Below are 26,693 nucleotides of genomic sequence, written 5' to 3' on the forward strand. Positions count from 1 at the left end.
GGGGCAATGTTCACAACCCAGCTCACAGATGATGTGTGGAGAGGCTTGTCAACTCTGCTTTGGGAACTCACCTCAGTGAAACCACAGTGCCACGCCATGTTGATCCTGCTTCAAGCAAAACAAAACAACCCCAACCTGTTTCCAGCCAAACGAAACAACCCCACCTGTTCAATACTCGTGTTCCTAACACAGACTCCACCTATTCCAAGACACCTGAGCTCTCCCAGCCGGGAGGTGCTCATGTCTAATCTTATATTTACCTTCTCCCTCAGCAGCCTGCTCTAGATTCTCTCTCAGATCTCTCACCAACACTTGAGAATTGAGGGTTCTGTATAACAGAAGTGAACTATTCACGTCTCAAACCTAAGAGACTCGCCTGCCTTTTTAATTGCCCCAACGACCTGTTGTTTCCTTCCAAAAAGATTCACACAAAATAGATTTTGTTACGGAGGAGCACTCAGAGCCATCTGCTTCATCCTTTGTGTGTAAAACACACAAAATAGAACCACAGCTAAGCACTATATGACTGATAGAGAAAGGAGGTAAGCCTCAGCACAGAAGCAATTTGGAAGATTCAAAGCAACAACAAAAAGGCGGAATATTACATTGATCCACCACACCAGACGTAGCTTTTTAAATCCCGGAGCATCAAGCAGGCATCCTCAGTGATATGGGTGAGAAATTAGCCCTCAGCTTCCAGGGAGACTCAGCTCTGTAAAGCCGGGTGGGTCAGTGTATTATGCCCCTCAGCGGGGACCCTGCCTTCTTCTGGATCTCCTTAAAAGAGGATCTCCTTACCTATGACATCCGTTATAACCAGAAAACAACAAATCATAAACGTTGTTTTCAGGAATTGTAAAACATGAGAAATAAGTGGGGGTGGCGATTCCTATACATAACATGGGCTGATAAACATTCTGAAAAATCAACATATAATTATGCAAATTCATGAGATCATACTGCCTTTCCTTTTTACAAAGCGTCAATATTGAGACATTTGTGCAAATTGTGGGTGACAACATGAAATTAATGGCCACTTTTCTATTTATCTGCTGCTCATGGCATGCTTAATGAGAATGGATCTGATATGACAAAATGGTCCTTAAGCAGCCATGCTTGAAAATGCAGGGTGGCTGAATCTCGTTGTTTATTCTTCACTTTCTTTCCCTTCAAATTAGAACCTTGCCACTTTTGTCAATCTTCATTCTAAGAAAGGTTTTGTGTCTTTAAGCTTCGATAAAGCTCAAAGCTTAAATGCTTAACAGGCCCGCCACTTATTCTTTAAAAATAAAAAAGGACAAAAATTCCTAAAGCTGCTTTCATATCCTCTATTCTTTTATAGATTTTTTTTGTAAATTACTAAAAGTTTAGAAGAGAGGGTTTCATGATTTTGATTGTCCAGAATGTGATTTCTGCAAGTTGAATTAGGTATAGCTGTCCCTTCATTTGCATCAAACAGTAGAATCTTGATTTCTTCTGAAGGGTTTAAGAAATACTCCATAGTCCTCTTTCGGGTCTTGGCTCCAAGATGATCAAAAAAAGAAGAAACAAAGGAAATGCTAAAAAGGGCCACGGCCAGGTGCAGTCAACTTGCTGCACAAACTGTGGCCCCTGTATGTCCAAGGACAAGGAACACCGGAGAGGCCGCTGCTGTCAGGGACATATCTGAAGCAAGTGTCCTTGACACTTATATGCTTCCCGAGCTCTGTGTCAAGCTGCGTTACTGTGTGAGCTGCGCCATTCATGGCAAGGTCAGGAATCAATCTCGTGGAGCCCAGAAGGAATGAATACACCCACACGCACACATGATTTAGACCTGCTGGTGCTGCCCCACAACCTCCACCAAAGCCCACATAAAGACAAAAAGCTCTGGTGACAGAAAAACAGAAAAACAATCTGTGCAAATAAAATGGAAGTTATACTTTATGTGGAAAGAAAAGAAAAGAAAAGAAAGAAAGAAAGAAAGAAAGAAAGAAAGAAAGAAAGAAAGAAAGACTCCATAAATGTCGTCAGAGATCATAGAACCCAGCCTAATCTAGAAAGAAACTCAGCCTAAGCTTCAAGAACTCATCATCACGAGGGTGAAAACCAGCCACGAACAGAAGACACTGGTCCTGAAGCATCAGCCCCTTAATATCCACTTCAGAAACCCCATTGCCTGCTCAGATGCGGGGTACAGACTAACAAACTATAGAAAATTTCCCTAGCCAGCTCGTGTGGCTCTCAGCCATCCTTCTGTCATATATCACTTAAAGCAATTAGGCTCATGATGATGTTGAGCATTTCTGAAAACATTCTGGGGATCACAAGGGTAAAGGAAGGAAAATGATGCCGATATGTAGCAGAAGAGCTTTGCTACAGAAAAAACAAAAACAGAGAATGGTAAGTGATGCACTGCAAAGACAAGATCAGCATGCCATGGAGTTCTCAGGGAGAATCAGTGTCAGTTTGCTGAGGAGGGACGCAGAATATGGGAGTGGCATCCCAACATCCAGCATTAACTGAGTATGTAGGACGCCAGCTATGTGACTTTGTTCATCACTGAGAGCTTCATCTTTCTCATCTGTAAGATGGAAACAGCCATGCTGCTTTTATAGAATTTTGTTGAGAAATTTTGTTGACACGTAAGCTAATACGTGTCAACTACTTTGGATTGCTGGCATGTACTGAATAAATATTTGCTATTGTTTTATTTGTTCCTAATTTTGATTTTTCATGGTGTGAAGGTTTTTATTACTAAGCCTAACTTTAAAGATGCTCTGCTAAAAATTACAAGCCAGTGACTGGTGAAACCACGATCTAAACACAGACATCCTTCCTATTTAGTAAGTCAAGAATATCTAAAATACTTCATCTTCTGTCTTACATTGTGATCATCCAGGCAGGAGGAACTTAACTCAGAATTTGTTAAATGTGCAAACTTTCAAGCTAGGCATGGTGGGCCAGGCCTTTAATTTCAGTTTGGGGAAGTCTGAGGCAGGCAGACGCCTCTAAATTCAAGGTCAGCCTGCTCTACGTTGCAAGTTCCACAACAGTCAGTGCTACGTGGAGAGACCCTGTTTTAAGCGACTAAAATAAATAAAAATAAATAATAAACTTCTGTCCAAGCATGGTGACACATTCCTGTCATCCTATCCCTTCCTCCTTCAGCATTCTGAGGCAGAAGGATTTTCAGCTAGAGGTCACACTGGGATATATAGTGAGCCCTAGAAACGTAGAATATATAGTGAGACAATGTTAAGCAAAAAAAGAGAAAACTATAGCAAAAATATGCACATTTCCTTACCCCAACCTCACACCTGTCACTTAAAATTGATACACGTAGGCAACTGTGTACAGTTATTTTCTGTTTCCATAGAGGTTATGACAACTTTAACAAGAGTCTTAAAGAATATTCTACACGAATTGTGTAACAGTGAAGCATATGATTAGTCAATCAAAACTGGAGAGAATTTTACTCTGGAGATTTTGAACAAAAGATACTTGGCGTTCTGGGATAGCTAAATTTCAGACTTTCCTCGGTGACTTTGAGCAACTGTCACATTCACAGGCTCAGTTCTCCCATCAGTAAAATGAGTAATTTTGTGTTACTGTTTTAATCCCCGGCTATACCAGCTCAAATATGATGCAGAATAAAAGTACTGAAAACAAACTGAGTGGCACAAGTCTTTAATCCTAGCACTTGGGAGGTTCATCTCTGTGAGTTCAAGGCCACCCTGGTCTACACAGTAAATTCTAGCCAGAGCTACATAGTAATACCATGTCTCAATAAGTAAGTAACTTAGTATGTAAGTAAGTAACAAGGTAGCCTTTAAGAGTATTGATAAGAAAAATATGTTTCTAGCTTTTAAAACTGAATAAAAAGAAAAAAATTGTGATGGGTTTCAAAACTTCACTCTAGAAGAATGAAGAGGAATACAAAGCCTACATAAGGCTAAATTGATGGTACAAGTTTCCTCTTTGAAGACTGAAAACACCATTAATCTGTCCTTGGTTTAGCTTACTCTAGTGAGAAAATTTCATTTGAAAATAAACTATACCTTGAGGGTGGATGTGATGGACTACGCAGGTGATTATGAATTCATAAACCCAAGTTTCCATCTAAGCTGTTTCTTTAAGGAAGCCAGTTTTAGCTCAAGATTCTATTGTTCCATCTCCAAAGTACACAGAAAGATTAAATTACATTGTAGCTTAAATTTTTTCCCATTCAAAGTCATTTGGTTCTTATTATTCAGTCAGATCCCAGGAGTAAAATGATATCTTCTGGCAGTGACAAGAGCAGTGACAAGAGTGATAGAAACTATGAGGTGACAAAACACAACATGTTTAGAGAGGTTTGGGCTTAGCTACAGAATACACGAAAAAAGGCTCAAAAGGCTATGATATTCCTCATCAGGTGTATTATGACGCCCAGTGAAATCACAATAACAATATTATACATGTTACCCAGGGACAATAAACCCTCCTTTCCAATAAACATATATAAATAGAACATTTATTTAATCATATGTTAAATGCATATGCAAGCATTATTGATTCAGAGATTGAATGGGAAGAACAAAAAAGCCTTGGAGCTCACTTTCTAGTGATGGAGATAAGGAAGAAGGAAACTCTTTATTAGCGGGGAAACCATAGAAGGCAGAGTCACTGTTTAGCGCCAGGGCTTTACCGAGGTTCTTTCAGCCTCTTGGCATCTTACATGCAATACTAAAAAGGCTCTCACATGGCACCATTAGCTCTGGGCTTTGGCTATAAGTTATCTTCCAGGATCCAGGAGTCCCTGGAAAAGGGTAAACCTTAGAGGCCATAGTTGCAAATTTTAAAAACATTTACAATGTCCTTAATGGTTATAAAGTAAATACAAAGCCAAATATTCACCCATATCTTTCAAAGATCCCAGGCTTCAACAGTCTATCTAGTTAAACAATGTGAGCCTTGACAGCTAATAATATTCAATTTAAGTGTCCCATGACTGTCCCTAGGAGACATAAAGAAATGTCTGTTCTTCCCAGGCAGGACACTAAGAAACCCCAAGTATTCCATTCAAGTACAGGGTAATGAACCAAAGAGTTTATGGTGTTGCTGCAGTGAGAATTTTGGTTTCTTTAAAAATACAGAAATATGTTATAGGAATATGTTTTAGTTTTAATCCCAGATATGGGATTTGGGGCTGCTTCAGCTTGTCCACGGCAGTGACTATGATTTGTCTCATGCTCTAGCAGAGGAGTGATGTTGCCAGCTGCCAATAGTTTGTGTTTGGAATTCCGGGATTCATGAGAAGGTATGAAAATGCTAGAGCCCTGAGAGCTGCCACAGCCTCTGCTGCCCTTGCTCCTGCGGTTGACTGCTGTTTGTTCCTGCTGCTGTTGCTGGCTGTTCTTTGCTTCTGCTGCTGCTGCTATTTGCAGTGTATACTAGATTGCTAAGTTGCTGGTTGGAGATATCCCGACAAAGAAGATCAAATTTTCCCCAAGGAACTTGACACTTCTAATTATCAAGAAGTAGTCTAATGATATCAACACCCCCTTTCCCCTCTAAACTTCTTTCTCTCCTACCTAGTGTTGGGGGTTTGGAAGGGATAGGGGTGGTGTAGGGAGGAATGATAAAGAACCCAATGAAGTACCCCAAAGCTTACAGAATTATTGGTGACTCAACACCAGAAAAGCCCTCTTCCTTGAAATGACTTCTGGGTTTGCAGATGCACCAATAAAGAAGCTCCACCCCCAGCCAACCTTCCTCAGCCTATTTATTTTATACGTCCCTAAAACAACAGCATATGGAAAAAGATGGAGCAGTGGCTGTGACCTCAGATAATAGTCTGGTGACCCTCTCCCCTCCTTCCAGGAATAGCTTATCTTGTTAAAGACCAGGCTATCACTGTATTGTCTTGATTTGTTTAGGTTTGGGTTTTGTGGTTCTTTCTTTCTTTCTTTCTTTCTTTCTTTCTTTCTTTCTTTCTTTCTTTCCTTCCTTCCTTCCTTCCTTCCTTTCTTCCTTCTTCCTTCCTTCCTTCCTTCCTTCCTTCTTTCTTTCTTTCTTTCTTTCTTTCTTCTTTCTTTCTTTTTGGATTTCTGAGGCATGGTCTCACTCCATGGGCCAAGTTGGCCCCAAACTCACAGAAATCCTTTTTCCTCTGCCTCCCAAATTCTGGGATCACATAATCTACCACACCTAGCTGATTCTGCTTATATCACTGTCATGCCTATGGGTCAAGTTCTTCTGTAGATCATCCCAGAATCTCTGTTTCATTATAGGAGGTGTCCATGTCACATTCACAGGAGATAGCTCTGGTCTAACACCAGGGAAGAAAAAAAATCAGAGAGCTATAGCTATATTGGGGAATTCCGGGTCCCATTTTCAGCCACAGTAGTTGTATTCAGTATATTGGTTTCTTTATAGATTCCATTATAAAATTTCCTTTCAAAGGCAGAGGCTAATGTCCATTTTTAAGAAGGAATATAGAAAACACAAGGAAACAAAATACTATGTGACTAAAGCAGCAAGAGAATGAATGAGATTCAAGGATAAAGGAGGAGAAAGAGAGAGTAATGAGGTATGGTCTTGGGAATTGAGGGTAGACCATAGTGACTTTCTCCTTGAGTAATAAAAAACTATGGAATAGTTTTCTGTAAAAGGAAGATATGTGCCTGTCTGTCATACAAAATGATTCTCTCAAAGGAAAAAAAAATTCACAAAGTCCCTCCAGTCTATGTTTTGTCAATGAAGCAAGTAACATAAACCATGGTCCGTCACCATCACTATCATAAACTGTGGTCAATCATCATCATCATCATCATCATCATCATCATCATCATCAACCATGGTCCATCACCATCATCGACATCATAAACCATGCTCCATCACCACCACCACTACCATCATCATCATGACCATCATAAACTGTGGTCCATCACCATCATCACCAAACTACCATTGTTGGGGCTAAAAGAAATCTTGATTCATAACAGCAGACACTACTGTTTACACAGTTATATCCTAATGTTCCTTTGTATGTGGAAACACTACCAACAGTAGCACCAGAAGATAAGCTCAGAGAGAAACACTATAAATTAACTATGGCAGTTGTTTGGCTTGTTTTCTAGAAGCCATGGCAAATGGCAAAAACATTGTTTGACTGACAGCCATCATGCCATGCTTGCTAGCACTTCCCCTTGAGCTATTTTTTTATTCCCTTATGAGTTACTTTATTTGACTTGCTTTGTGTTATGCTTGCATAGTAACATCTGTGTTCACATCAGGGAAATGTGTAACACAGGCACAGAATGGAAAGAACTGACTAAAGATCCAGACTCATTGCATGTGGCACTGAACAGCAATGAAGGGGTGAAACTGTACTAATGACAGTTACAAAATGAATAAATACAGTGAAATAAAAATAAAACCCAACTTTGACAAAAAGGACACACTCTCTACTAGTAGGCTACTATCCACTTACATGTATGTGCCCACTGTGAAGTTTTCAAAGAACATTCTACACCTGTGTTAAAGATTCTACATGGATAACATTGATAGCTGGAGTGTTGCACAATAAAAAAGAGCCAAATTACCTAGTGCTATGTTTACGCCCTTAGTAGTCATTCAATGCCCACCCAACCTAGGTCTGACCTGATATCACTGTGACCATCGGATAGAAATTTGGGAAATGTACTAACTTAATACAAAGCCAGGTTCCACCGACCCAGGAATTAAGAATATTGTCAGATACTATCTGAAATCTGGAACAGAGATTCCCCTCCATTGCTGTAACCCATCTGTCTGGATTTGAAAAGCGCTGTGGTTGGTGGCTTTCTTCTCTGAAACTGAAAAACTTGTGACAGTTGTACACACTGGAACCTGGTATTTAGGCAACCCCATTATTTGTTAGTTTGTCTGGTTTGGCTCATTTGTTTTTGAGGCGGGTCTCACTATATGAGTTCCCTCGCTAGTTTGGAACTCACAGAGATCTGTCTGCACTCAGTACTCAGTACTCTGCCTGAGTACTGAAATTAAAGGTCTGTGCCACCCACCACCCACCCACAGCCACGGACAACCATGTTTCTGGGTCACAGTGGCTCATATTTGGCTCAGAACAGACTCTCTTGTTCTCCTTAAAGGGAGAGTCCTGCTTTGGCTTCACACCAATGTGTTTCCTTCTCATCTCCAAACATACATGCTTATTTAGAAAAACAAGGAGAGCGAATAAGAAAAAGAGGTGACCCCGGCACTGACTCCCTTTCAACCTTGCCACTCCTGACATTTCTCCCTTATGGTGGTGGTAGGGTGAAAAATGAGACTTCCACTGAGGATTACCATGATATTATTATATCATAATATTATTGTACTATCATTTCCTGGAGCCTTCTTTTCAAGAAGTAAACCAGTTGCTTTGCCTCTTTATCTACAGCAGAAAATTCAGATCAAAGGTTTGTTTGTTTGTTTGTTTGTTTAGCAGACACACAGAGAAATATACCTCTGATACTAGGCACAGAGCACTAAAGAGAACTTTAAAGTATTCAGTCTTTTATAATATTAAGCTAGGTAAGTCTTTCTAAACATGAAGTCACAAAAAACGTTGGATTGACTTGGTTATGTAAAACTTTATTCTATATTTTACAAATTAGTGACAAGTAATTGTGCTTTAAAAATAATAGGGCAATAAATGATTTAAATTCATAATAAAAAAATTTAATTGACTTGAAAATGCTGAGTTTCGTCAAGACTTTTCGTCATTGTCCTTACATGTTGTCATGTGTCCTCCCTCCCCCTTCTACTTTATATGATTGTTATTATCACTATTATTATTCATACAGTATTCTGCCTGTGTGTGTGCCTGCATGCCAGAAGAAGGCACTAGATCTCATTATAGATGGTGAAGAGCCGCCATACGGTTGTTGAGAATTGAACTCAGGACTGTCGGAAGAACAGCCAGTGCCCTTAACCTCTGCGCCATCTCTCCAGCTCCCTCCCCATTTCTACTTTTAATTTACTTTCATTTTATGTGGATGGATGCTTTCCCTGCTTGTATAACTGGGGACCACATGAGTGCAGTGGCTGTGGTGGCCAGAAGAGGGCGAGAACTCGCTTGGGACTGGAGTCACAGGTGTTTGTAAGCCAACCTACCGATTGGAGAAATTAAACTTAAGTCCTGCAGAAAAGCAAACCGGGATCTTAACTGCTGAGCCATCCCCAGCCATGTTATGACTATTTTTTTTAAAGAGCCTCAAAAAAATCAATGAGAGAATAATTATCCTGGGAATGTGCAAGAAGAATGAATGCTCTTCACTACTGAGTTTCTTGGGCATGTGACCTGCACCAGCAGAGGGCTTGCATGCATTAGAAACCCGTTCTGGATGTAATGCTAGACTGTCGTTTTGAATTTTTTGACAGTTTTTGAAGAGCGGGAGCCTGCGTTAACATTTGCAATGAACCTTGGAAAGCGTGGAATGACATGCAAACTACTGGCAAAGCAATATATCTTGTGCCAAAGATATATTGTTTGTTTTTGAGGCAGGTCTCACTATATGAGTTCCCTCGCTAGTTTGGAACTCACTAAGGAATAGCCCTTACACTGAAAAGTTCACAGCTTACAAGTACAAATAAGAATAGTAACAGACTTAGAGTCAAAGGAAGCGGGCAGTAAAATGTGCAGGAGAGGTGAAACTCCAGAGAGCAAAGATGACAGCTCCATGGGATTAGCATTGTCAGGAGAGCGAGCATTTCATTGGATTCAAAAGAAGAAGAAGAAATGACAACTAGGAGAAAGGGCAGATGAGTGTGCCCCAGGAAAGCATGGGAGTAGGCTCACATGACATGGAATTATCTGGTTTGTGTATCTCAGGAGCCCAGGCTGAGAAAACCAACCAGCTGTCGGAGAACAGCCTAGAACATCCAGCCAATGAGAGTCTGAATAATCTAGCACTAACTATGAGCCATTAAGTCACAGTCACAATTTGAAAAGCTTACGGCACACACGGATGGCCGCCTCACCAACTATCTAGGCTCTCAGCACCACTGTGCTAGCTAACACATCGGGTGAACTTGTTTTGCACAGTGGCAAAATGTAAAGTGACATCAAAGTTAGAAATGCCCCTTCTCTTTCAGTCCACCTGTCAATTCTGCTTGCCCTAAGCTAAAGAAGGACAACAAAAAGCAAGTTCTATGGAGACATTAATATTCAGAGTGTCAAACCAGATTATAAAACTAAGAGGACTCTGATTTTACACACACACACACACACACCCCTCCACCTTCTAAAGAGAGTGCTAGCAGAATTGTCTAAAAGCATTTGATTGCCACTTGGGCCGTTCCTTGAGATTACTAATTCATGGAAGCTAAAATCAACATCTTAAGAACTCAAGCTGAGATACTGCAGACAAATGACAAGCTCCAGCCCCCACACAAGCATTTCATTAATTACCAACTGAAGTTTTCATTAGAGTGCTGTCAGATCAATAGCTTTGCACGTGAAGACTTGAAATGAATGTGTGTTCTGTGGCTTTTTCTCAGTCTCTCAACACACACACACACACACACACACACACACACGTGAACACATATGTGTCCTCCCACATAAGCATGGCATCTCACAATCTTAATTTCCTTTCAAACTATACCAAACTTCATAAGGAATTTATATTTCCACGTCTCTAATCACACTGACGGGAACAGAAAAACACCCTGCTGACATCAAACTATTTTAATATGTTATTACTTGATATTAAATTAGAATTTTATTGTCCCTTCAGCAGGAATATAACAAAAAAGATTTCATGTGGAAATGAAAAATGTATAAAAGATGAAGCAGAAACAAAATTAATTAACAGAAATACCCAAGTAAGGGACATTAAAATTGTATTTTAAGAAACTCAGTAGATATCTATGAAGATATATCAGTGAAATAAAGTACGAGTTTGACTTGTTAGCTCCATTTTAATCACATATTTACACAAAGTGAAACAGTGGAAATAAAAAGTTTAATATTCTAGCCTTCAAAAGAGAAATGTCACTCTACACTGTCTTTGTTTCACATGATCTGTACATCGCGATTCAGTAATGTTTCAGTCCTCAAAACTAGCAATAATACAAATTGTGTATGGTGTGGATGCATGGTGCGAGTGTGTGAGAGCATGTATGTCTGTGTGGGCGCACACATTCGCGCCAGCAAGGCAGGAGGAGGACATCAGGTGTCCTCTATCTCTCTCCACCTTAGTCTCTTGAGACAGGGGCTCTCACCATATTAGACTGGCTGGCCAGCAGGACCCAGCAACACGCTTATCTCTGCCCCTCCCCCACGGTGCTGGGATTGCCTGTGGCATGTGACATGCATGTGCCATGCCCAGCTGTTTTTCTATGTCCTCAGGCTTGACAGCAAGCATTCTCAACCACTTGGACAACTTTTTTGTAAACAATATGTAAACAATGCAAAATACGTTTAAAGTTACTAGAATTGCCAATGTTCCTTTCAAAAATTATATATATATATATATATATATATATATATATATATATATATATGTCAAAGCTTAATGACAGTGACTATCAGTGATTTTCTAAGAAACAAGAAGTTGGCTTTCTATTAAAATCCTAATCCTATGTTAAGTTATCAGAATAATCTATGAATAACAAAAGAAACTGGGAATAAATGTATTTGGGAAATTGATCTCAGGATTACAGGCCAATAAGCTGCCTTGTGGAACTTCACTTCTTAAGCTCTGTGGCCTTTCCTATGGGAGCCCACAGGAGGCAGCTCTGTGAGGCGCGGTGGGATAAGCACTGTGCAGAGAAAGCAGTATAAGCACATTAACTAGAGAATTCTGAAAAGGAACTAACCATCCTTTCCTGCTCAAGTGAATTCTCGTTTGAGTCACTGAGAAAACTCTGCATGTCTGAGTACACATGATAAAATGTGGATGTCCCGAGGCCACCACACATGAATCCTGAGAACCAGCAGCAGAAATACAAGGCCCACCAAAGCCTGGCCCTTTTACAAATAAAGGCAATTAAGACTGGGATAAAAGCACACACACACACACACACACACACACACACACACACACACACAAATATATCTGCATTTCAGAGAGGCACCAAAGTCTCCCAAACAGAAAGAAAGAAAAAAAAATAAGTGTCCTACCTTTTTAAAAATTCCATATACTCGGTATGCTTGATGAGCCCTGTCCTCATCATTATTGTCTGAAAACATTGTCGATCAATGGCCCAGAGTTTCACATTTACCAGAGCTGGAGAAAGAGAAAACAAAGCAATTGGTAAGAAATTAATTAGGGAATTTCACTTGTGAGTAACACCCTGTAAAAGAGATGAGTTATTCATGAGAGGTATGAAAATGATTAACCTTTTACACATATTTAAAGCTAATAGTACTAAGCTGTCCCGTTTCATCAAAAAGTCAGCTATGTTTGCTGACAACTGGTTCCCATTGCTTCTATGTCCCTAAGCATCCATTCAAAAGCATACATTAAAGACTGTGCAGGAAGGAAATAGCTTAGGGTAAAAAAGAGGCTCCCAAGAAATAATTCTCCATGGGAACCATCCAGAAGATTATTAATGACTCATATAATCATATTTTAATTATAAAAATACAAATGTAATAATTAATTTCCACTTCGGGTATATTCCACGTAACAGAAATAATAATTATGCAGCAATTTCTACACAATGCTTGTTTAACAAATTGTAACTTGTGCACAAACTATGTTGAGGTTTTATTAGATGTGTCTGTTGAATTGTAATTTCTTCTCTTACATCCTCTATTATTGACGAAGTATAATTAAATGTTGAAGTTAAATACCACAGAATCATTACATGTGTGACTAATAGACAAGCTTAAGAACAAAATGGCAGATGTAATAGAATGTCATACAGCAATTTATCAAGGTAAACTTATGTTTAAAATAAAAGATAGCATATTGGGGGCTGGAGAGCTCAGCAGTTTTGAGCACTGACTGCTCTTCCAGGAGACCGGGGTTCAAGTCTCAGCACCCAAATGGCAGCTCACCACCATCTGTAATTCCAGTTCTAGAGCATCCAACATCCTCTGCTGACCTCCACAGGCAACAGGCATGTGTGTTTTGCACAGACATACATGCATACAATACATCTATGCACATAAAGTAAAAAAAAAAAAAAAGAAAAAGAGTTAAAAGTTAAGCATATTAAAACCTTGGTAAATGATCCTGTGTGGTCTCTACCTTTACGTATATAACTTTCATAAGAGAAAATATGTTATTTTAGCATGTATGTCGATATATTGTGATTAAAAACAAAAACAAAAAACACTTCTACCTTCTAAGAGACTGGAACTTTTGCTGGAACTCATAACCAGAGTTAATAAGACATCTTAAGGTCACCTAAGACTGCTATCCTGTTGTGTACACAGCCTGTGTGTTTAACCGACTTTGAAGAGAACCATGTAACAATCAACCTTACTTGCCTTGGATTTCCCATAGAACCAACTTTTACAACTTAAGTTAATGCATAGCTGTAATCTTAAGTTATGTGCTCTTGTATGCCCCTGACTCAGAGATAATGCTTTTGTATCCTTTGCTGAAAACAGCAATACAGAAGTTGAAAACAATCTTCTGAGATGAATATCCACCATAAATGTTGAGGCAAGACATTTGGATATTGCTTGATAAACAGTGCTGTTTATAATACTGTTTGTTATCTGGTCGGTGGAGACCGGTTGGAGCCGGTGACTTAATGTATTGTAAAACTCTGTAAGATTCTGTAAAGTATCCCATTTTCCCAGTAGTGGCGCTTTCAGTGCTGCTCAATAAATACAGAGTGAAGCCTTTGTTAGGGACAGAAACACAAAGACAGAAGACACAGACCTACTCAGACAAACAGACAAACACACAGACAGGTACTGATTCAGATGGAGGATAGACAGATGGAAGATGGAAGACACAGGGAACATGAAGTAAATAGTTCAAATCGGAACTTGTTCTTGGTTAAATTATTTCAAGCAAAAGTGCTTTTTATTTCATTCTTTAGTACATCATTGGAGTTAATCACATGCCAGCATGAGAACTTTAAGAGGCCAGACGATATACTATCCCTGAAAATATAGAAGGGGCAAGAGCAGATGGTACTGAATGATACTGCTGGGTGGGGCCACAATACGCTTAGTTCAAGTGAACATAGTCAAAAGGAGAGAGCCAAGCGAGGGGTTGGGAGGAGAGGAAGTGTCAGCAGCCGAGTCAGAACACACATGTGTTATGAGGGGATGGGACAGAAGCAATGGGGAAAGAACAAGAGAGAAAGAAGACAAATGGAGTATTCGACTCTAGAGTCAGTCCAGCTCTGGGATCTTACCTAACTTTCTTTGCAAATCTCTTTGAGGATAAGAAAATAGAACATGGTTTCCCCCTTGACTCTTTTGTCACTGGTGAAAAAACATTAAGTGAAGTAAAGGGGGGGAGAGGTAACAGAAAGAAATCATATGTGCATGGCTCCTTTCCCAACAGCTTTTGAAAATGACGCTTCCTCAAACAGTCATCAGGGGTGTCCTCCAGCCGCAGTCTACCTCTTCCGATGACTCCAGGCTCGTTTCCAGAACAGCAGTTTACATAACACAAACCATAAGACTAGATGGTATAAAGACAGAGAGGTGGAACACCAGGAAAAAAAAATAACTCAGGTTTAGACCCACAAGGAAGACCTTGGTAAATGACAAAGCTTGAGTATGAAGGGAGGTGGATGAAGTGTACACGGTTGGGAAAGAATAGGAGCCAACGTCCGACGGCCATGAATGAGCTACGCAGACCAGTACCATGAAGCGACTGGCTGAGATTTCTGCACATTCATGGCGTAGTTTGAGAGTGAGCTAATACAGGACTATAGAACACAGGCTTATGAAGTTAGAATTCATTCTATAAAAAAAGGAAAACTGTTAGAGATCTTTAAAATACAAAATAAAACAAAGCAAACAACCAAAATTTAAAAGAATATACCTTGGGTATACCAATGTATCTTTAAGCGGTTATGTGTAACAAATTAAAAAAAAATTCTAAGCTCATCACATTTTTAGCAGGCGTTAAGTATGGTACAATACATATACTCACCACCAAAGAAAAAAATTGGGTTGCACCCTCAATGTTACTAAGCTTTTGCGTTGAACATATTTATTTTCATTGTGTGTATGTGTTGGTGAGTATGTTCGTATATATGGGTTGTGCATGCCAAGGCACGAATGTGGAGGTCAAAGGACAACTTGCAAGAATAAGTTCTTTCATTCCACCATGTGGGTCCCAGAGATGGAGTATGGCTCCTCAGGCTTGGTGTCATATACCCCTACACCCTGATCCACCCTGCTGGCTCCCGTGTCACTATTCTTTATAAGGATGATCAACTGACACACATACAGTTTTCAAACACACATTAGTTGATGACTGGAAATGAAACAACTAAGTGAAGTTCAGAGTGCTTGCATATTTAAGCTGTAGAGAGCGCTTCAGGGAGGCCTACTACTTCTGCCCTCTGAACAGCAGCGCATGAGGTCTTCTTTATAGGCTTTTAAAGCCACAGTCACAGTGACAGCAGAGAAAACGAATCTAGGAGAGTCACATATTAGAAGATCCCTGAATCAAGTGCTCTATAGACCAGTAATGGCGCCAATAAATAACAATTCATAGACCATCCTTGGGCATAGTAGTAACATGATGGAAGGTCTGGTAAGAGAAAGCATTTTTGTCATTCGCCTTGTGAACAGTTTCAAACAAAGAGTGAATAATACCTAGCGATACCACAAGCAACTCAGGATTCAAAAGAGGAGGTTACGTTGAGTTTGGCAGCAATAAGAATAAGAACAAGAGCATGGTGATTTGGGTGTACCCTGTGGAATATATTGTGTAACTTTGTGTATATCTCTGTGTGAAAAGATGCCTTTGAGTGTATCTGTGTGGCTACGTGTGTCTGTGAATGAGTGTATGTGTGTATCTGTGTAAGTGTTCATGTGGTCATGACATATGTGACTAATACTGCCTTTATCTCTTGTACCTATATTTCATGCTTCCTCAAAAAAAAAAAAGAAAAGAAAAAGAAAAAGAAAAGAGTATGTTCTTCCAGAGACAAGTTCCTTATTGCTTTCTGTTATTTCAACAGTAGAAATGGGCTTTTCATTGGTAAGAATTAGGCATGCATCTTCTTTTTTTGCACACTTCTTGATAAATGAAATTTATATACAGGAAGTTCATCTTTAAAAAACGCTCACATGATAATGTAAGCCTATATTATTTCACGTTATAGTCAAGTCTCCAAACTGAATGTAGCAGATCTCCCTATCTATATGTATTTTTGAAAATTTATTTTTTATACTTATCAGTGCTCTATTTACATGTATGCCTACATGACAGAAGAGGGCATCAGATTCCATTATAGATGGTTGTGAGCCACCATGTGGTTGCTGGGAATTGTACTCAGAACCTCTGGAAGAGCAGCCAGTGCTCTTAACCACTGAGCCGTCTCTCCAGCAACTCCATATATACATGTTTAATGACTTCTGAAAGCGAGTTTACAGAATTCGATGAGTGGCTTACTTGGGCTATTAAAATGCCCCTAAGTGAACCTTCATTTCCGATAATATTGCTTCATGATAATGAACATGAGTTGATGAGACAGAAAATTTATCCATGACCTTGAGCAACATGCCAAAGCTTTCTTTCCTTCTAAGCCACTGCATTTTCATGAAGTCGGCATTTTATAGGTAGTCAAGCATGACTAGTCATTAAGGCATGACCTGCTGTATCATTAGAAGTGTGGTTACTTTAGCGCTGTGATTAACATCTTGGTTAAGATGCCTGCAGGGATGTAAATCTGGTGCTCCTTTGAAGAGACCATTACAAAAATCTTTCATATCTTTGATTTTAAGTGTTTTATTAATCTCTGCAGGGAACCATCTCCTCATGGTGAAATACCTGGGATTCTCATAATAGCTACAGTTAAACTGTTAATACGGGCTATTGCCATTGCCCTTGGTTGCCTGCCGGTAACTGAGTGTGAGACTCTTTTGCTGAAGATACCACACTTAGGACGTAGGTCTTGGAGAAAAGCGGCTGGAAATCACCTGCAAGCCTCTCCCTAGACCAGCTCTTTTAGTTCTGGAAAGAGACATGCAGGCTGCCAAGGGAGAAGAAGAATCAGTTGTTCTCTCTGGCTGTAATGCCCACAAATGACAATGACTAAATGGTGACACAGCCAGAAAGGTACAGTCGTGGCACTTACAACCTGGGAGAAATTTGAGCCACAGCCCAATTGGATTTACGGCCCATTCCATAGGAGGAAATTCATGCCTAGTACCATAAACCTAGCTCACTACCAGTGGATGGTGAAATCATAGACCCTGAAAGAAGACCATTGCCATTTCCCTAAGCCACTGTGGTTGTTTGGATGAGAATGGCTCCCGTAGACTTGTATGTTTGCATGCTCAGTCCCCAGTTGAAGAACCATTTGAGAAGGATCAGAAGGATTGGAGATGTGGCCTTGTTGGAGGAAGTGTGTCAGTGGGGATGGTCTTTTATATTTTAAAAGTGCAATCAGGACTAGTGCTCTCCTCTCCTCTCCCCTCTCTCTCTCTCTCTCTCTCTCTCTCTCTCTCTCTCTCTCTCTCTCTCTCTTATGGATCAGGATCAGCTCTCAGCTACTGCTCCAGCACCATGTCTGTCTGCTTCCTGCCATAACAACAATGGACTAATCTTCTGAAACTGGAAGCAAGCTTTTTATGAGGCAACTTCTTTATAAGCGTTGCCTTGGTCATTGCACCTCTTCACAGGGATATAAGAATGACTAAGACAACCAGTATAATTTCTAACTGCATTACAAATACTTATCCTCATACCCACTGATAAGGATAGCTCTCAGCCCTCAGCAAAGAGGCTTCTTTGTACATCAGATAGAGACCAAAACTCTTCAACTGATCAAAATGCAGAGAATAACTAACTACAGGGTACCATCCCCAACTGATATGTCCACAACATAACCCCTATTCCTAAGACTTAGAAGACACATAAGAGGGGAGTGGAACAATTTTGAGAGCCAGAGGACAGGACACTGGCTGAAAGACAGTGTCCTCTCTATGACACAAGGAAGCTGCACCAGGAAATTCAGCAATATACCTGCCTAAACAAGACCTGAAAAATGTCAGCGCCAACTGATATGTCAACATGGATGGGGGACTTCTCTCAAGGCTCCATCACTAAAAAGCTACATGAAATTAATAGTTGCTGAGAGAGGCACTTTCTCCAGGAACAAGGCCCCTGGTAGGTTAGCCAATCCTAAGAAGTCAACCCTATTTACATATGAGTAACACCAAATGAGCTCAGCAAGTTGTATTTATAAATGTGCATGCCTCTGTGTGTGCGTGTGTATGTGTGATAAGAGGCCATGAATTTGAGAATGGGTCTGGAGGACACACAGGAAGTGTTGAAGAAGGAGGGGATGATGTAAATACTATACTCATATATGAAATCTTTAAAAGACATGCAAAGTCTAAAGGGCGCAAAGCACTGATGGGAAAGCAACCTTTCTTTGTGCAGAAGCACATCATGTTCTCAATGTTAAGACCATGTTCCACTCAGGGGAAATTCATAAACTCACATCAATCTGCACTTTCTAAGCACACAAGTAGGATGGCAATGGCTTCAACACAGGAAACAACTGCCTGTCATTTAGAGACAAACATTAGGTGAAGCTCAGGGAGTCTTGTGGAAGACTTGGGGAGAGGATAGAGGGACCCAGAGGTGACAAGAACTCCACAAGACCAATAGAGTCAACTAACCAAGATCGATGGGTGCTCACAGAGACTGAACCAACAACCAAAGAGCAGACATTGATTGGACCTAGGTCCCCAACACATATGTAGCTGCTGGGCAACTTGGTCTTTGTGAGGGACCCCTAGCAATTGGAGCGGGGGTTGTATCTGACATGGCCTCTGTTGCCTGCCACTACCTGGGCTGCCTTGTTGGGCCTCAGAGGAAGAGGATGTGCTCACTCCTGGTGTCGGGGGATACTCTTTGGGGTGGCTCCCTTTTTCTAAGGAGAATGGGAGGCAGAGAGGTGGAAGAGGAGAGTGAGGGATGCAACAGGGATGTAAAGTGAAAAAATTAAAAAAAATTTTTTTTAAAGCACTGGAGGGATGGCTCAGAGGTTAAGAGCACTGGCTACTCTTTCAGAAGTTCTGAGTTCAATTCCCAGCAACCACATGGTGGTTCACAACCATCTATAATGAGATCTGGTATCCCCCTCTGGCCTGGGGGCATACATAAATATAGACTACTTTATACATAATAAAATAAATAAATCTTTAAAAATTTAAAAAGAAAAAGAAAAAAAAACAACAAGATTTCAGAAGATGTAACCATAAAGTTGTACTAAACTAAAATTGCAAATCTGGATTTAGCTTAACTTCTAGTGAGGACTTCTGTTGTTGCCCAATTCAAATTCTGGAAGAATGCAGAAAAAGCATCTATGAACACAAAGTACTGCCAGACTTAACTATTTAATCAGCCTATATTTATACCAATACAGCAGACATTGATGTTAGATATGGAAGTTAAAAAAAATCCACAGCCCTATCCTCAGGAAATATAGGATCTACTACACAGACTCACAAACCACAATCTGAGCCGAGCCTTGCCAGTGGCCTGGTTTTCATAGTCTACTAGCAAAGAATGGATTTTACATTTTCACATAGTTGAAAATTTTTAAATAGAAGCGTATTTTGTGACACATGAAAATCATCTGAAATAAATTTCAGTGTTCATAAAATTCTTCTTGGCACCTAGCCATGTCTGTTCATTTACATGCTGTCTCTGGATGAGTTGAATACTGTGACAGAAACCATATGGATCCCAAAGCCTAAAATATTTCCTAACACAGGTCCTTTTCAGAAAACACCTGCTGATTCCTGGTCCAGAGCTAACATAAGTTTAAAGGGTTGTAAGTACTCAGGAAAAGCAATGTGTTCTTCCCCGGGGTGGGGATGGGATAGTGAGAAGGGCTGGCTGAAGAGAGACTGACTGGAGGCACACTCAAAGCCATGGTTCTCCACCTAGTGTTATAGACTGTATTCATATCACTTGAAGCCCAAGCTGCCAAAAAAGATGGTAGCAGGAGATGGGGCATTTAGGTGTTGATCGTGTTTGGATGGGGTCAGAAAGAGGATGCTCAAGAGACAGGAATGCAGGGGGACCACCTTCCCTCTGCACACTTTTCCCAAGTATTCATGTCACAGAAGGGCCATCACCACACCGTGCTCCAGAGCCATAAGAAATACAAGCTCGTGTAGTGAGACAGCCAGCCTACAGTGTTTGTTCTAACAGCCTGAAAGAGGACAACGCCGGCATCTACAAAGGCACCATGATGTACATGGAACTTGGAGAATTTTTTTTAATATTTTTTGCATGTTGGGAGAGATTAAACCTAGGTGGGGGGTCTCACAGATTAGGCATGTGCTCTACTGCCGGCCTATAGCCCCAACAGAATTCAAGGGATTCTCATGTGTGAGAGAGGAAAACTACACTTTTATTTTTACTATCCTGTAGCTGAAAAGTAGCATTTTTTCCCTCCAATCTTTAAATGTGAGCAGCAAACCACACCAACAGAAATCATGGGCTATTTTTATACCATACGAGCATTTGCTATAGAAGTTTTAAATACAATTTATACTCGCAGTGGTATTTTAAAATAATGTGAGGCCTGCATTTCGTCTTATTTTTAGTTAGCTGTTATATCACAATTCATCATTATCTCTCACTAGTTTCAATGGAAACAGGTTTTCTTTGCTGGCATCCCTTAACTAATGCTCTTAAATGCATTAGAGGGGTCCATCAGGCTGAAGATAGTTCCTTGTCTTCCACAAGCTACACCTGAGCTGGAGGGGTAGCTCAGGAGTAGAGCCCCTGTCTAGCTCACACTGTGAAGCCTTGGATTCAAGGCCTACAGTAGTGGTTCTCAACCCCTGGGTCACTACTCCATCGGGGACTGAAGAAACCTTTCACAGGGGTCACATAGCAGATTATCGTGCTTATGGGATATTTACACTACAATTCACAACAGGAGCAAAATCATAGTTAGAAAGTAGCAATGAAAATAATGTTATGGTTGTAGGTCACAACGTATGTGCACATATTTAAATTTGCAATCAATTTGAGGAGTTCTTAGTTTGTGCCATTCCAGGGTTCAGGGAAGTCTTCGGGAGGAAAATGGTCATGTCATTGCTCTCCTAGAGCCTCGCTGACCAATAGAAGCACAGTATGAGCTAGACACATGACATCATGCTTCCAGGACTTCCATTCAAAAGCATATGGAAGCAGTTGTATTTTATTTAATCAAACACCCCCTCAACATTATCATTTTAAGAGGTGATCAACATAAAATCATTCCTATGCATATACCAATGGACACATATCTGATTCCAGATGATAGGAGCTAAGCAGAACCAAACACAAAGACATTAAAAAATATTTTTTTAAGTGGTTACTAGGGACTAGGAGTGAGGAAAATAGCAAGTGGCTGTTTTATTTTTCCGAGCTGGAGTCTAAGATGGTGAAGATTTCTGCAGCTAGATGAAGCTGGCAATGTGAATGCACTTAAATGTCACGGAGTTGCAGGCTATGAAGTGTGAGAATGGCACATGTTACATGCGCTATATCATGATAAACGAAGTGTTGGTCCGATGGATTTACTTGGTGAGATAAGTAAATAAAATGCATTCCTGTTATCTTTTCATTTTCTGAAAGGCTTACATCAGTATCTTCAAAAACAAAACCAAACAAACAAAAAAGAAGACACATTCTGAAGACTGTGCTTTGGATGATGTCTGGATGATGTCATTACTATGCGACCACCGCCGAGTTGTCCAGATACATAAGCTAGGGAAGCTAACTTAGAACTATGTGACATAAGCCTGTGGGTGCATGTGTGGTGTGCCACTGATTCGCCTGTCATTACAGGTGCAGGCCTGTGCGCAGGCAGAAGACAGGGGACTCATTACAGAGACTAGAGAGGCTAGCTCGCCTAATTATGGAGGCCAGATGAGAGAACAGACTTTCTCTCCTCTGCAGTTTGCTCTGTCTAGACCCACACGATGGAGGTCAGGCCTTCTGGACTGACTCTGCTGACTCCCGTGTTTGTCTCTTTTGTGAAACACACCCATAAGTGATAGAGTGCCTAGCACCTGAATATTGCTTCACCCAAGTAAGCTGAAATGTAAAATCAATCTTTAGATACTGAGTTTTTAATCATATTTTCACTTTTCAGATAGCACAGACAAAACTTTTTTACAGCCTTGTTTATTTATATTCTCCATACACATTAAATCTCCATTGCTTAATATGACAGCTATGATTGTTGTGCCCTTCCAGTGAGGCAAATAGTAAGTCACACCTGCATATGGAAATCACACCTGCATATGGAAATCACACCTGCATTTTTAAGACAGTAAGAAAATATGAATGACTTTAGGTTGATCACATCTTAAAATGATAATATTTACGGGGTGTTTGATTAAATAAAATACAGCTGCTTCCATATGCTTTTGAATGGAAGTCCTGGAAGCATGACATCATGTGTCTAGCTCATACTATGCTTCTATTGGTCAGCGAGGCTCTAGGAGAGCAATGACATGACCATTTTCCTCCCGAAGACTTCCTGAACCCTGGAATGGCACAAACTGAGAACTCTTCAAATTGGTCAATTTAGATATGTTCATATTTAAATATGAACACGGTATAGAAGCGAAGTCCTCCTCTATTTTTACACGTCACTGAAGAAGCACCACAGGTCCTCACGTTAGAAGACAACTGGTTTTCACTTCACATGATGTTTTAGTATCTTATTCCAGTAGTTGAATTTTCTGATATGGATCCAAAGGGATCCAAAAGGGATTTATTTTCTCAAATGTACTGATTATGTTCTGTCCACTTGAAACAAGTTAGAGTTGTCTGGGAGGAGGAACCTCAGGTCATAAATTCCTCCAACAGGATGGCATGTAAAATGTTTAGGGAGCATTTTCTTGATTAATGGTTGATGTGGAATGGCTCAGCACACTGGGGCAGTGCCACCCCTGGCCATGTGGTCCTGGATGGGAGAAAGTAACCAAAGCAAGCCCTGAAGAGCAAACCAGTGTTCCTCCATGGCCTCTGCTTCAGTTCCTGCCTTCAGGCTTCTTCCTTCAGTTTCTGTCCTGACTTTCTCTCATGTGGACCATAAGCTATAAAATGAAATAAACCTGTTTCTCTCCAAATTGCTTTTGGTCATGTCTTTTATCACAGGTAACAAAAAGCAAAATAGAACATCAAGTCAGCTCAGTTTTCCTGTGAATCATCTCAGTAGATGGGACCCACAAAAACTGTTTGTCAGCCCGTAAGGATCACAAGGAAATAATCCTTAGCTACATTCCTACTTCACCTTCAACACTGAAGAACAACAACTCCTAATATAAGATGCCCAAGGAATTCTAGAAACTTCCTGCTGCTGCTTTTTCCTTCTCCATGCTTAACTCATCTATGAACGCTCAAATACTAAGATTGACAGAATCAGGGGCTTGGAAGAGACCTTGAGGGACTCCATGGAACTCACAACTGCTTCTCAACATTGTAAGGGCATATGTTTTCCTCAAGCTAAATTTCAACTGCCAAATGTCTGAGACAAATGCTTCCTAATTAGAAAAGACCATTTGCTGGAGACCATGCAGCTGTGCATACCAGTCTCTGCTGTACAAACTGGTTCCCTGCTTGTTTAAAGAAAATGCTTTAAGTTTTCTTCCTAGGAAAGTTACGTTTTTAATGACTAACTGATTTAATGTGCTCATGATAATTTGTTCATCATGTGAAGAGGAGAGACTATAAAACCGAATACTGTAGATGGGAACCGTTATTATTACAAATTTAAAAGGAAAAAAAAATTCACCATGAATGTTGCTATGATAGTCTCCATTTGAAAGTATAAAGTTTGGTGTATTAACCAGTAATAAAGCAAGGAGAAATTATACAGCTCTTTCTACTAAACTCTGCCTCACTTTATACCTTGTAGAAAAACACTAACTGCTCAGATCACAGCTACAATAATTAAAACACCCAGGAAAGGCGCAAGAAGTAAGCTTTGAAAATTGTTGGAAAACAATTAACAAAATGATTTTTTTTTACCTGGACTTTACATTTTAAAGTTAAGGATATGGAAAGAGCAAATGAACACTGATGCATTTTAAAAGATTTGATGATATAACAATAATCATTATATGAGATATCTTCATGAGAACATCTACTAGATACATTCCATGATTTAAATGTCTGTTTAATGTTTACTATCTGCTGCAGTGCGATGAATGCCTGGATCTACTTTCTATCACTACCTAAGCTGAGTCTCACGAAGGCTCACTTACTGCTCAGATTATACATATTTAATAATTAAGACTCAAAAAAATAAAAAAATAATTAAGACTCAGTTTTACTCTAACACCAAACCTAGTTCCTTTTACAAATATGTGCTTCTTAAACGCTAGTACAATTCAGTTTCCTTCAGTCTATGTATCCTTTTGGTAACCTTACTGACCTTATTAAATGTTCAAAAATGACAGAAGAATTAAAAGGGAATATAATTTTGATGAAGTAGTTGAGGTGGGGGGAGATTTCTTTAGCTCACATAAGCACAAGTAACCTCGGATTTTGATACATGGTTTCAAAGTAATCAGAAGCTTCCGTGGTGTTTGGAACCTCTTGACTACATTCTCTCGGCATCTGGAATTGCCTTCCTGCTGAGTGGAGTCTCCGGAACTGCCCTCCCAGACTGGCGCCTTTTGTGTGTATCCAGAAAGCCCTGCGCTTCTCTCCACTGACTTACCCTTCATGCAAAGCAACTCACAACAGTGTTAAAGAACTCATTTTTGACAGTCACAGCTGTGCACAGTGTCCTGACCCTAGCTAGGTCAGCTACTGAGGGCAACTGGAGTGGGTGTCCACGGAAGCTCAAGTCAGTCAGTCACTTTAACTTACGCAGAAGTCTATCTCTGTCTTCCTTCTTTTTGCTAAAGTCCATAAACATCAAAACATAGATTCCGAAGACTAACAAGCTCTGGGAACGACAAGTAGGATGCGGGGATTTCCCTAGGCGCCCTGCTCTTTCTTCTCTCGGACCTTGTTCACAGCACGCACTGTGTTATCTTCTTTCTGAGAAGCCAAAACTAAATTACCAGGAATACTGTAGTGATGTACTTCCATTAAAAAAAATGCTGTTATTTGAGGGTTGGCCAGCAGCAATGTGGAATGTGGAAATAGGAAAAAATAGGAGAGGGCCCTTCTGAAGGAGGTCCCACGGCAATGGCCGCTGGGCTTCCTTCTCCCACAGTCCATCCAGCAGCGCTGTCCCTGTTACTTGCTGAACTGATGGTGAGGCCTCTGGCCACTGCCATGTGTGATGCCCTCATGCCACCATGCCCTTCGTGATGAGCACCCTGAAGGAAGTCATCCGGGTGTTTCTTGGCCCCAGGGCTAGTTAGTGGCTGGCTTTGCATTCGTGTTGACTGTTGAAATTTATTTACTCTATGACTATCATTTATCATGTCTGTCATAACGAAGAAAGAAAAAAAATAATAGTGAATAAGTAAAGCTTAGGGCAGCTATGACAACCCTAGCCTGTGGCAAAAGTGCGTTAGGCAAAAGAGAAGGAAGGAAAGTGGAAGTAATTGCTAGAAAATATATGAATTTCTGTTTAACATGGCTACAAGTTAAGAAGCAGCACTGAAAAGAGGACTTAATAATAGGTATGGGAAGTCTAAGATACAAGTTCTGTTGTAAAAAATACTAAATATGAGTATTATATTAATATGAGGATATTAAAGATCAGATAATCACGTTGTGAAGTGATGAGACACAGTTAGAGATGGTAAAACGCCATTTCATTTTAAGGAAATGAAGCTCCCTATTACTCAAAACTCATTAGGTAGCTCCCTATTTCACCTTGGACTGGAATGTTAAACATCCATCACTACATTTTATCTGCATTTCAAGACAGAGCTAGCCTGGGCTAGACAGAAACCTCATCAATCAATCAATAAATAAAACAACAAAAAATGAGATCACAAACGTTCTCCATTGTCGGGTTAATGCTGCAAACTCGTTTTCTTAATCTTACAGTCTTTTTTGTCTTATTTTTTATATTAATCAAAGGTTATTTACTTTGTATCCCAGATGTAGCCCCCTCCCTCATTCCCTCCAATCCCACCCTCCCTCCCTCATCTCCTCCCTGCCCCTCTCTAAGTCCTCTGGTAGGGGAGGTCCTCCTCCCCTTCCATCTGACCCTAGCTTATCAGGTCTTATCAGGACTGGTTGCAATGTCCTCCTCTGCGGCCTAGCAAGGCTGCTCCTCCTGGGGGGGGGGGGGGACGGTCAAAGAGCCCACCACTGAGTTCATGTCAGAGACAGTCCCTGTTTCCCTTAAAAGGAAACCCTCTTGGATACTGAGTTGCCATTGGCTACATCTGAGCAGGGGTTCCAGGTTATATCCATGTATGGTCCTTGGTTGGAGAATCAGTCTCAGAAAAGACCTCTGTGCTCAGATATATTTGGTCCTTGTGGTCCTCCTGTCCACTCCAGGTCTTACTAACTCCCCCTCCTTTCATATGATTCCCTGCACTCTGCCCAAGGTTTTAACCTTAGAGTCTTAATTGCTCCATGTCAAAT

The 26,693-nt window shown here is 40.4% G+C and overlaps 1 protein-coding gene and 1 pseudogene across 2 annotated transcripts in view; one reads left to right on the forward strand and one right to left on the reverse strand.

Moving 5' to 3' along the window:
- The window catches only part of Prkg1 (protein kinase cGMP-dependent 1), a 1,175,688-nt gene that overhangs the window by 401,545 nt on the left and 747,450 nt on the right, over window positions 1-26,693 (reverse strand). For both annotated transcript variants that reach the window (XM_060388343.1, XM_060388340.1), the window contains exon 4: window positions 12,134-12,239. In XM_060388343.1, coding sequence (XP_060244326.1) covers window positions 12,134-12,239 — 106 coding nt within the window. The remainder of the gene's footprint in view (window positions 1-12,133; window positions 12,240-26,693) is intronic.
- On the forward strand, window positions 1,529-1,857 carry LOC110557523 (small ribosomal subunit protein eS26-like; annotated as a pseudogene).

This window comes from Meriones unguiculatus, chromosome 1 (genome assembly GCF_030254825.1).
Source record: "Meriones unguiculatus strain TT.TT164.6M chromosome 1, Bangor_MerUng_6.1, whole genome shotgun sequence".
Taxonomy (NCBI): Eukaryota; Metazoa; Chordata; class Mammalia; order Rodentia; family Muridae; genus Meriones; species Meriones unguiculatus.